Consider the following 13,107-nt stretch of genomic DNA (forward strand, 5'->3'; position numbering starts at 1 on the left):
CTGCCGCTCTGAGTATAACACACACAGGCAGTATGGCTGTCGTGTGAGTATGGCCAATGCCAGTGCTGCCCCCTCCCTCCTTGGCAGCTGTGGCCTGTCTTCTTTTTTTTTACGTGTCATGAATGATGACGTCATTATTAACTGTGGACCTTTTAAAAACCGGCTTTATCATTTTCAAAAAAATAAGAATGCAGCTGGTAGTGTCAGGGTTGAAAGGTTTAGGACGTGTTTGTTGAAAGCTAAAGTTAACCCGATAAAAGAGTTCAGAACGCTGTTATGTTTATATAATCAACAAGTACCATTAAAGAAACCTCTAAACACACCGATGGACCACTCTCTACAGTCGAGGCCTATTTATAAAACATGCTAATGTCTTTATCTCGCTTATAACCCATAATAGTGCTTGGTCTGCCCTCCAGGGGGCGCTGTATCCTTTCATAATGGCTGAGTATCATTGTCATGGACAGGTTGTTGACTACAGTATGTAAGTTGTTGATGTGCTGATTCTGACTTTGTGACGAGGGCCCAATGAAATGAAGAAAGAACAATAAAAAAATGTGTATGGGGATAACAAGAAGTGTTCTCTTGCATATATAAAAAAAAACTCAATATAAAAATGTTCCAAACCTGACCTCAATGTGTGTCCAGAGTCCGCTTATTCTGCTTCTGTTTATTCTCATGGTGTGTGTTAAGATCAATGTGTACATTAATTTATGCTGCTGCAGAATCCAATCAAGTTCAATCAAGCTCATACACAGTACAGTATGAGTGGATCCCGGTCGCCCTCTTGTGGCGTGACCATGAACAGCATGAGTTTATGGCTGAAGGAAATTAACTTCCTCTCAGACTATAGGCCTATTAATAGACTTTCCTCTGTCATTTCGTCATCCATCCATCCATCTTCAACCGCTTATCCGGAATCGGGTCGCGGGGGTAACAGTTCCAACTGAGACCCAGATTTCCTTATCCCGAGCAACTTCCTCCACTCCCTCAGGGAGTATACAGAGGCGTTCCCAAGCCAGTTTGGAGATATAATCCTTCCATCTGGTCTTTGGTCTGCCACGGGGTCTCCTCCCAGTGGGACGCGCATCGAGGACCTTCCTAGGAAGGCGCTCGGGGGGCATCCGTACTAGATGCCCGAACCACCTAAGCTGACTCCTTTCCAAGTGTAGGAACAGCGGTTCTACTCCAAGTCTCTCTCAGTTGACTGAACTTCTCACCCTATCTCTAAGGGAGATACCAGCCACCCGTCTGAGGAAACCCATTACAGCCATGTTTGACATCACTGTCATCACTTGATTTTTGTTTATTTACACACTATCCTTTCTATGTTGTTTTCACGTTGATGTGTAGCCTATTGTCAGACATTTAACCATTTAAAGTAAACCCTCAAAACATGACCTTTCATTTGGTCCATTTACAGAGTTGACAGAGTTGTCACATTCATGCATCCACAAAAACGGACAAACTGAAATGATGTATTCATTTATTTAAAACATTTTATTGATCACCTGATAGGACTATGTATCCTCTCTGTTGTGTGGAAACCTCATACGTCAGAAACGGTTTAATTTTCAAGATTCAAATAAAAAACGGCAAAAATAGCAGATCTACTACTTTTGATGCTTTTCGCGTGACGCCGATGGCTGAAGTATGATGATCAGTATAGGGAGTTAAAGGAGTAGTTCACCCCCAAAATGCTTTTTGTTTTCCCTATCGATTACTCACCCCATGGAGGCTTAAATTCAATAATATTTTTTTTTTAGTTTTTTGTCGCATTCCTAAAACAATAATTTTATTTAAATACATTTCCCCATCCGGAATCAATGGGGGTAAATGTACTATAATCAATTAGGAATGCGACAAATACAGAAAAGATATTATTGGACTCAAGTCTCCATGGCGTGAGTAGGTCTAATCAATAGATAAAATGGCATTTTGGGGTGAACTACTCCTTTAATTTAAGGGCCAAAAAACCCACTAAAATATGGAGATATTCTCTTTCTGCAGATGTTTGCTCCAGGTTCCTCCTCCTCATTCCAGGTAGTTGGAGAAGACGTCTCCTCTGGGGACCACCATCACCTCCTCCTCCTCCTCCTGTCTGAGGACGGAGCGGCCTGGGCCAGCAGGAGCAGCAGGCTCCTCCTCCTGTCTGAGGACGGAGCGGCCCGGGGCCGCAGGAGCAGCAGGAGCAGCGGGGGGTGGAGGAGGTGGAGGTGGTGTTTGAGGTGCTGGGTCTGGAGGTTGGAGATACGGTATGACATCAGGAGAAAAGAGGGGATTTAATTCACATTGTTCTAATAGGCCTCAGTGATCACCAGTAAGGTTGAATACCGAGAACCCTTCTAGTACCTTACTACAGTGTTTCTCAACCACTGTGCCTGGGGACCTTTGGTGTGCCCCTGAGAAGGGTCAAATGTGCCCCTTGAAACTGCTTAAAAGCCAGTACTGTATTTATCATTTTAAAAATGATTTAAACTAGTTTAAAACAGCCGATCTACAAACACACAGGCGTTGTGTGCTTGTAGATCTGCTGTTTTCACTACTGTTGCGCGACAGCCTTGTATGATGAAGCAGGGCTTTGCTTTGCCAAGAAACGTACACATTTGAAACTTGGAGATACAAGGTTTCTTCCCGACAGTGACGACATTTACGCCCCCGTATTATGTTGGTGTGCCCATGGATTCTTGGGACATGAAAAGTGTGCCCATGCAGAAAAAATGTTGAGAATCACTGGCTTACTAGAACCCTTCTAGTACCTTACTAGAACCCTTCTAGTACCTTACTAGAAGTGCCACAACAGATACTAGGTATAGGAATACAAGAACCGAAGAATGCTTGCCCCAGGTCAGATCCGGTGACCGTGGCACGGTTGTCAGACTCGCCACCAGGTATTTCTAAATGTAACCTCAGTAAAACTATGCCTAATGAGGTTTGGAATGAGGTTAGGTTTTAGGCCTTAAACCTATCTAACGTCAGTAAAACTATGCCTAAACCTAACCTTATTCCCAAATGTAACCTCAAGATGCATTAAAAAACCAAGAAGTGCCCCACTGTTGTGTCCGCTCTTATCAAACTGGTGTCTGACAGGACAGTAGGCCTATAGGGCAGGCCAATACTGGCTTTACAATTAACTTGTATTTTGTTAATCTCTAAACACTGTGATTCATGAAGGTAGAAGAGAATTGTGTAATTCATATACATTTCCTTTCAAAAGCATGTGGACATATAAACGCATCTTGTACATAAAACAGAATGATCATTGATCATGTTTGAGTATAATATGATAATATATTATATTACCTCTGTTGACAAATGATGGGATACTGACATGCTGCCTTCCTCTGGAGAAGATCTGATGGTGTGGAGAACAACACATTTACACATGCTATCTAGATGTTAACTAGTTCAGTGCCAAACGACTTTCAGATCAACTATCTCACTATGGACTTCCCTGCCAAACGACTTAAATCGACTTTTACTTAGAAAAAAAAAAATTAGATTTTTTTTTTGGACCCCATTAAATCTAGTAAACATGATTTCAATCGCGATTTTGTATGTTCCACCCCCCATACAACCCCATCTTTCATACAGGGCAGCCATCTTTGCTTACATAACATGTAAAACATAATGGCTATTTTCTCAAGAATGCCTGAACGGATTTCCAATCTGATTTTTTTGTTTGAAAGCTGTGAACAGCCTGCACAAACATGGTGCATGATCTGTGCATGGGCGTGCATGATCTGTGCACTATAAATTACATGGAAGTCTATGGAGATTTATGGCAATATGAGCCAAAAAGCCCATATTTAATTGGCAGGGAGCGAGATTTATGATCCATATTTCTTTTCTAAATTAACTCCAGTAGATCTACAAGCTCACAACGCGTTGTGATGTGACACGTTGTGGGATTGTAAATCTCTTCTCTCTCAGAGGTCTAGTACAGTATCTCTTCCATCCTCTCTCTGTCCTTCTCATCCTCACCTCCTCACTGCTGGACTCAGAGCTGGAGCTGGCGCCGTGGCCGCACCGGAGCGCCACCACCTGGGCAGACACCGCCGTCACACGCACACGGCTGACACAGGAAGAGGAGGGCTGGACACAGATGACAGGTGAGAGATATAAACTTCACTTACAGCAGGGGTGTCCAAAGTCTGGCCCGGGGGCCAAATGCGGCCCGAGGACACATTTTATGTGGCCCTTGGCTTCATTCCTAAATTGTATAATTAACGGCCCGCCAGCACCGTCAAATAAGAATATTTTCCTATAATTTGTCAGGATTGTTCCCTGTTGTCTCATTCTGAAGAGGTCGAAGAAAGACATTTTATTGTATTGTTTTACCTTGCACCTCAGCCTTATTTCACGTTAAAATCCTTTAAAATCGATACATTTATGTCACTTTATTATGGTCCGACCGAAAGTACATTATGGGAGATATAGTCGGCCCTTGGGTTTTTTAATATTTTCTAATATGGCCCCCTTTGAAAAAAGTTTGGACTCCCCTGACTTACAGTATACAGTATATGCTGTTGTACGTTGTTGTTGTTAACTTGCATATTGGTTCTCGTGGGCAAAGGGAGGAAGGACATAGAAGGCGGTAGTAATTAGATCAGTTAAACCACTGGTTCTCAACCTGTGGGTCGGGACCCCCAGGGGGGATCCCCAAAAAATGTTTTGGGGGGTCACCAGATGATTAACTTAATGTAAAACATTGTTTTCTCACTCAACAGTAAACAGACCAACATAAAGTGTATAGAGGGTATTTGCACATTTCTAAAGTGACAATTTATGGACTTTTTAATACATCTAAAATTACAAATTAATCATTGGCCAAACTGACAAATATTAGAGGCAGAAATTGTGAAAATAGCAGATCTACATGCTCACAACGCCTCGCAACGCAAGGTGTTGTGAGCATATAGATCTGCTATTTTCACAATAGAACCGTGTTATACAGAATGTAATGCCTAAATTCTTAGTGCTCGTCAGGGTGGGGGGGGGGGGTCCCCAGTTAAAATATGATTATTTTGGGGGTCGCGGCCTGTAAAGGTTGAGAACCACTGAGTTAAACAATGTTACACCAGCAGTATGATAGTGTTTCTATGAAGGAATGCAGCCATGCCAAGTCCAACAGTCAGAGGTCTGTCAACACCAGGACTACTGACACAGGTCAGTCACATGAACCCAGTGCACTGTGTGCCATCTGGTGTACAACAGGTTCACACAATCTATTCACAGAGTGCATTATGTATTGGATGTCCAATATCGGCCAATTATCCAACACATTTTATGTTTATTATGTTGATATCTGGGCTGATATGTAAACACAAGGGAGAGGGCGCACGCCTGTGTTGGTGAGTTGCTGTCTGTCTGACCACCGCAGATAATAATGTTTAAAAAGACAGCTCTTTCAGCCACGATGCTAATCATTTTAATAAACGTTTAGGCTTAAACAGTGTTTTCTGAAGAGCTGTGCAGCCTCTTTCGATATGGGCTGATATGAAAACGTTTTATTTTTCTTCTATGAAAAACTAAATACCTATTTATGATTGTTATTTATAATTATTCCCCGTGGAAATGGGACAATAAAGTGTATTAAACTGTAAGGCACGATACGATGATAACGAACTCCAAACAATTAGCCCTATTCACGGCCCGCCCACTCAGCATCCCCCCTGGTGCTGAAGTCACGCTTTGAAGGGGAAACCCTACTAAAAGCCTATAGAGTTAACACAGAAATCTCAAATGTAATGCAATTTCCGAATAGTAAAGTATAAAATACGGCTAGCATGATCAAGAACACAAGATAGTAAAAGGCACAAAGCATTATAATTTACTTTACCGTTCGAAATAATGATTTGTTGGCTTTGAGTCCAGCTATTTCTGTTATAGTTTCCCCTTCTAAACTGACGTCAGCACCAGGAAGTTGCTGAGAGATTTGCTGAGTGGGCGGGCCGTGAATAGGGCTAATAGATATGTGAAGATGTTATTTCTGTCCTAGGTCTGGTCAGAGGGTTAAAGGTTCAAGGTGAGGAGGGTCTTTACCACGAAGAAGCCTGGTCTGAAGGCACATCCCTGAGGGTCCTGTCTGGAGCTCTTCAGACACGCAGACTCTTTGACACCGAAGCTCAGCAGGAGATCATACGTGTTCATGGCAACAGGGATGACCTGGGATATGACATTATTATGATGATGATAATCATTATTGATCAAACATAAACCACTTAAAGGGCCAGTTCACCTCTGGGACAACCAGATCTTATTTTATTGTTGTTTGGGACACGATCAACACAATCCTGAGTTATTCTTTTGTGTTCAATCTGTGTTTTGAGATATTTTAGAATTTCAGCATGAATGATGATGCATTTTGCATCATATGATGCAGCATGATGACTCATATGATGCAAAATGCATCATCATTCATGCTGAAATACTAAAATATCTCAAAACACAGATTGAACACAAAAAATAACTCAGGATTGTGTTGATCTTGTTCCAAACAACAATAAAATAAGATCTGGTTGTCCCAGAGGTGAACTGGCCCGTTAAACTCCAGCATCCGTATTCTGAGGAAAACCGTAGCTGATCTACAAGCTTACAATGCGTTGTAGCGGTGGTACATTGTAATCTTGTAGATCGGCTATTTTCACTCTTTAATGTAGAGTGAAAATAGCCCTAAGGTATTCAGCTATAGCTTGGAACCAGACCAATCCGCCTGGGCAAAATAAATTGCCCTTGGCAAATATGGCTCTGGCCCCGCTCAATAATCCATATCCTCTCCCCCAAATTTGGGGGAACCAGTCAGGGCCCAGCATTGGTCTGGTCTAACCAATCGTGTCAGTTTTTTAACCCACCCCTTGGAAATGAAAATTCTGCCCGCGAGTCCAGAGTCCAGACTAATATCCGATATGCAGTGGGGAATTAGTATGAGCAATGCAAGGCTAACTCAGCTGGGGTTTAAGTGGTTAAATAATACAATAATAAGAACAAAAGGATTTTCATTGGTTGCTTCATATACAGTAGGCCTTCTGTACGTATCAGTATACTACATAACAGGTAAGCCTCATAACTCTAAAATATGTGTGTTTTGCTAGTACTCTATAGAGGTGTGTGTGTGTGTGTGTGTGTGTGTGTGTGTGTGTGTGTGTGTGTGTGTGTGCGTGCGTGTGTCTTCCCCTCACCCGTGTGACAGAGCCTCTAGTGACGCGGTACAGGTGGCTCACAGCGTACACAGTGTTGACCTCGGTCAGCGCTGCGGCCAGGCCTCTGTCTGCCATCACAGCCATCTCTGAGTTGTACAGCGGAAGGCCTGAGGAGATATATATATATATATATATATATATATATATATATATATATATATATATATATATACACGTTAAACTGTTTAACTATCTAGAGTTCAACACCATCAGAGGCCTGAGTAAAACATACTGTACGTTCACCCTGGGCAAGATATGACTTCCGGTTGGTTCCAAGATTTCTAGCGGAAGTCTGTGTTTAACGGAAGTTACGTCATGCGGTGCGGGTCTGTTTACATTCCCCAGCGAAAAAACTAAAATAGATTGTAGCTCTTAACTCGCTCTTAACTCATTAAAAGCCAACCCCGCGATGTCGCGGGAAAAGTAATAGAGTATCTATAGTGCCATCCACGCGATGTCGCGGGAAAAGTAATATATTACTGTAACGGCGAGTAAAAATACCTAGTACAATGGCCGACGCTCCGGAGACGAAATCCGCGCTGATTTGTCATCATCACGGCTCCACGAGCACACAATAGTCATCCCATAACATTGAGGTGGACGGCCGATCTCATCTTTAATGTCCATTATCTCAAAACTACACTTTAGAAGCTAGGATGGAGGCAGATGCTCGCTTATTTTACACAGTTATAAAAGCTCCCGGTCGGCCATTACACAACTCCACGTGGACACGCATCGGTTCCGGCGCACGATCCGATGACGTCAGACCGGAAGTACTTCCGGTCTAGACTTCTGGCCTTCAAAATAAGACAGCGGCCGTTAATGGGGCCGGGAGGGGGCACTCTGGACCCCCTAATCCGTTAATGTCCTGGGCTCAGAATGAGTTAATAGGTGTAACATCACCTGAATCAATGTTTTAGTTTATATATTGTTTATTGAGAGCGCAACCGACGGAGCAGGAGACGTAGACACGTTCTTTTTCCAGCGGGGATACGTTTGCAGGAACACCGCACTGTGAAAAGACGACAACATCCGCGAATATTCTTATATATTCCTCATATCTTGACCAGGCTTTTCTCTTGGCAGATGAGTAAGCCTGGCTACGCGAGGCTACTGTACGTTAAACTGTTGAACTGCCTAGAGTTCATCAACACCAGCAAGCCTGAGGAAAACATGTTCAGTATCTTAAAGCTATTGAACCATCTAGAGCAGGGGTTTTCAAAGTGGGTGACGGGGCACCCTGGGGTGCCGTGACAGCAGTCCAGGGGTGACGGGGCACCCTGGGGTGCCGTGACGGCAGTCCAGGGGTGACGGGGCACCCTGGGGTGCCGTGACGGCAGTCCAGGGGTGACGGGGCACCCTGGGGTGCCGTGACGGCAGTCCAGGGGTGCCGCGAGATAATTTGATAATGTTTGGAATTTATTTGGACACATGAAAAAATATCATTTTAAACTTGAAGTACAAAGTTATTTTCAGTCAGTTCTAACCAAAATGGCTGATTATCTCAACGTTTTCCTCGCAACATAATCACTAAAATATCGTCACTGTCAGGCAGAAACCTCGTATCTCCAAGTTTCAAATGTGTATGTCTTTTGGTAAAGCAAAGCCCTGCTTCATCATACAAGACTGTCGCACAAAACTAGTGAAAACAGCAGATCTACAAGCACACAACGCCTGCTTGTAGATCTGCTGTTTTCACTAGTTTAGTACATTTTATAGATGATAAATACTGGTCCGAATGGTTTTGGACATACAAGGTTTCCACCCGACAACGACGATATGCTATAAATAAGGTGCTGGGAGTGAGAATTATAATGTAGGGGTGCCTCGGATTTAAAAAAATATATATTCATGGGGTGCCCTGAGAAAAAAAAAGTTTGGGAACCCCTGATCTAGAGTTCAACATCACCAGGCCTGAGGGAAAACATAATGTTGCTGTCGCTGCAGAAACCTCTCATCTGTATATTCCTACTTAATCAAACAAAAGCATCAAAAGTAGCAGATCTACAAGCTCGAAACCAGGAGAAAGACACAGAAATATAAAGACAAAAGGCCCCTTCCCAATCCGGGGATTGGACCCTTCGAAGTGCGGGTTTCAAGTGTGATGACGTTACGCTACTGGCGTGCGCCGAGTGCTGTCCCATTTCACAGGCAGAACTCGTGCCCTACTGTACGTGCACTCCACAGGGCAGCACCCTAGTACCCACCCCAGCTAGACCCGCACTTTGAAGGGCACAAGCTTTGAATTGGGAAGGGGTTCAGAGGCGTAATTTGACCAATATCTAGGGTGTTGCAAGGAATGGAGTTTGTCCACTTGCGTGAAAAAACTTCGGGTTTTATCCGGTTTTGTGTGTTTTTTTTATTTTTATTTCAGTTTCGGGTGTTTATTCCCCACACAACAGTCTAACAAGGAGATGCAGATAGCTGTATAGTTAGGCCTAATATTTGGCATGCAGCGAAACACACATACAGTTTTTTTTCTTTTTATATTAGAAACAATACTCCCATAGGCGTAATTTGACATTTGCCCTTGCATTATTGGTATGAAAGTTGCAGCAAGACATTTGGTACGAGAGATATTTGTTTAAGAAGTGCCAATAAGAATAAACCATTTGATAATCTCTGCTATAATTTCTAAATGGCTACAAAATATTTTGTTTGATGCAGGACAATAATTATTTTAATAACAATAAGGGAATATCAGTGAATAATAATACTTTAATACATTTTAAACCCCTTTTTAATTATTATTTTTCAAAATTTTGAAAAAATAAGTTATTTTCTTAACGTCATTAATTTTCAAGCCTAATATGTGTAATCTTTGAGTACAGTTGGGATATTGCAGGTATGTAGGCTACAGGTATATTCATAGCCAGACAACCAGAGAGAGGCCCTGGAGGCCCAAATGACGCCCCTGAAGGGGTTAAAGACACAGCACTTACCTGAGCAGCAGAGTAGAGACTGCAGCAAGGCTAAGAGAAGGACACACCACTTCATGTTGACTAGCACACAGCAAATGCACTTTACATCTACTACTGGTTCACCTCACATCTAAATAAATAGGTTCAGTCCTCGTCCTCTCGCGCTGTCGTCAACCTTTGTCCTGAGCTCTGTTTGGATTTGGTTTGCTGCCAACACTATTGATCCTCGGCAGTTGGCAATATGATTTCCAGAGCAGGGGCCTCCTAGCATTTCTGAGCATTTAGGGAAAAAAAGTAAGTCTCTAGCCTAGCCCATTCCTGTCAAGAGTTATGATTTTTTAAAGAATTAACCAACTGCTCACTGGAGTCTAGGTTTCACACAGAGACCAGGTGGTGACAATTGAGTTGATTGATTGATTGGAATGTTGAGTGATCAGCTCTCTCAATATCCAAACTGTAGGCCTACTCAAAGATTACACATATTAGGCTTGAAAATGAATGATGTTAAGAAAACAACTCAAAATTCTGAAAAATAATAATTAAAAGGGGGTTTAAAAAAAAAAGTATTATTATTCACTGATATTCCCTTATTGTTCATTACTTAAAATAAAATAAAATTAAAATAATTATTGTCCTGCATCAAATGGTTATCAAATGGTTAATTCTTATTGGCACTTCTTAAACAAATATCTCTCGTCGTACCACATTTCTTGCTGCAATTGTGATACCAATAATGAAAGGGCAAATGTCAAACTACGCCTATGGGAGTATTGTTTCTAATAAAAATTAAAAAAAAAACTGTATGTGTGTTTCGCTGCATGCCAAATAGTAACTATACAGCTATCTGCATCTCCTCGTTAGACTGTTGTGTGGGGAATAAACACCCGAAACTGAAATAAAAAAACACCCAAAACCGGATAAAAAAAACCCAACATTTTTCACACGCATGGACAAACTCCATTCCTTGCAACACCCTAGATATTGGCCAAATTATGCCTCTGTTCCAGTCTCCAGAGCAGAACAAAATTAGAAAGGTGCAATTCTGTGAAATTGCAAGTGTGGTTGCACTGACGCGAGGCACGAGGAATACACTGGGAACTGAATTCCGTCTTACCATTTGTTATATAATTTGTGATGTCATGTGAAATGAAGTGTGTGTGAAGCTTGAAGCACGACCAAAAGCTTCTCTTTTCACTTTCACATATTCTCCTAGAATAGTGTGTTGCCTATGGCATGGGTTTTCAAAGTGGGTGACAGGGCACCCTAGGGTGCCGCCGTGACCCTAACCCTAACCCTTATCTCAACGTTTTCCTCGCAACATGATCACTAAAATATCGTCACTGTCGGGAAGAAACCTCGTATCTTCAAGTTTCAAATTTGTACATTTTTTCGCAAAGCAAAGCCCTGCTTCATCATACAAGGCCATTGCACAAAAGTAGTGAAAACAGCCGATCTACAAGCACTGTGTGCTTGTAGATCTGCTGTTTTCACTAGTTTAGTACATTTTATAGATGATAGGTTTCCACCCGACAACGACGATATGCTAGGTGCTGGGAGTGAAAATTATAATGTAGGGGTGCCTCGGATTAAACGTTTTTGGAACCCCTGGCCTATGGCAACCACACCAATTAGACCTTGTGACTTTTGTATAAAGGGTGAAAAGTTTCGAAAGACTCGACTTGATGAAGATGTACTTTTGACATCGAAATGTTGTCTCTGTACAAACGAAGACATAACAATAATAATAATTTGTCTGCTTCAGTGCTTTGGTTCTTGCAAAATATTTCATTTGTTTGTTTTGGTTTCTAAAGCTCCAGGGTTCATTTTAACACCGCCTGTACTGATGTTTTGAATGCTCGCGTGGAAACCTTTTTATCTGCATACTGTAGGTCATCTTTTCAGGGTTTTTTTTCCTCCAGAACTATAATGCCTTATTTGATATATTTGATATATTTGTAATGGGTTGTGTGAGTTTGTAGATCTGCTATTAATATTGAACCAATGAAACGTATTAACCAGAGCTTGTGTCATAATAATAACTACATTGGAGTTAGTTATCCTTTTAGCTTAAAATGTCTGACTGTACCTCATGTGCTGTTAACATGTCTGTCTAATTAAAGTAATCAATCAATCAATCAATCAATTGTATCCTTTGGTTCTTTTCAGGGGTCAATTATTTTTTCAAGATTCCGTTTTTGCCGCGTACTGTACGTACAACATGAGTGGTCAAAAACCTTATCAGAAACACAAAGAGCAGGGGCGTCAATTGGGTATGGCAAGGGTATGCAGCTGCCATACCCTGAGTCCAGGGGGGGAACATAAAAGTTACTTTTAAATATAAATCCATGAATGTCTCTTTGTCTATCTGTGCTGGTTATTATGTTGTTAAATTACAGTAAAATAACTTCACATGCAAAATGTAACAAAATGGTCACTTTAACAAGGTATTATAATGATATTCTCCACACTTGTATTCTCCCCATTTTGACAGAATGGTATATTCCCAGGTTCTGCTGGTCAGATGCACAGGTGCAATGTATTATTGTTAATTGTGGCACGTTTAGTAACATGCCAAGTTTAGCTGAACAACCGTTTCAGGCTGCCATATCCAGCCCAAGAAACCATAGAAACGGGGGAAAATATTTAATGTACTTCTTAAAATAAATGTATCATGCCTGTTGCTAAGGTATGGCAACATGACTGGTGTCTTGCAAGACACCAGTCATGTTGCCATACCTTAGCTTTTTCTGAACTGACAAAGAGCTAGGCCTGAATGTCCCCAACAGGTTTATAACTCTGAAAGCCATAGGGTCCATTTGGTTCCATTTGTACCCTCAGAGTTATGGGTGTCCTCCTTGAAAATAAAACATCTGAGAACCACTAGACCCCTAATAATAACATAGGCCCCACACCTTGGGGAGTTATTTGTCACAGTACAGTATTTGCACATATACGTGAAATATTTTCTACATTATAACCATCCT

General features: G+C 41.7%; 1 protein-coding gene across 1 annotated transcript; it reads right to left on the bottom strand.

Moving 5' to 3' along the window:
- Nucleotides 1–1,481: 1,481 nt before the first annotated feature.
- spp2 (secreted phosphoprotein 2) lies at nucleotides 1,482–10,242 on the bottom strand. Its single transcript, XM_080720684.1, has 6 exons — nucleotides 10,145–10,242; nucleotides 7,182–7,309; nucleotides 6,046–6,168; nucleotides 3,985–4,095; nucleotides 3,304–3,355; nucleotides 1,482–2,237 (listed from the first exon to the last, which is right to left on the bottom strand). Exons 1-6 carry the CDS (start codon nucleotides 10,197–10,199, stop codon nucleotides 2,035–2,037), a joined length of 672 nt encoding a protein of 223 aa, XP_080576810.1. The 5' UTR covers nucleotides 10,200–10,242; the 3' UTR covers nucleotides 1,482–2,034.
- Between the last annotated feature and the right edge of the window lie 2,865 nt (nucleotides 10,243–13,107).

The sequence above is a fragment of the Nannobrachium achirus genome (genome assembly GCF_963921795.1).
Source record: "Nannobrachium achirus genome assembly, chromosome: 24".
Classification (NCBI taxonomy): domain Eukaryota; kingdom Metazoa; phylum Chordata; class Actinopteri; order Myctophiformes; family Myctophidae; genus Nannobrachium; species Nannobrachium achirus.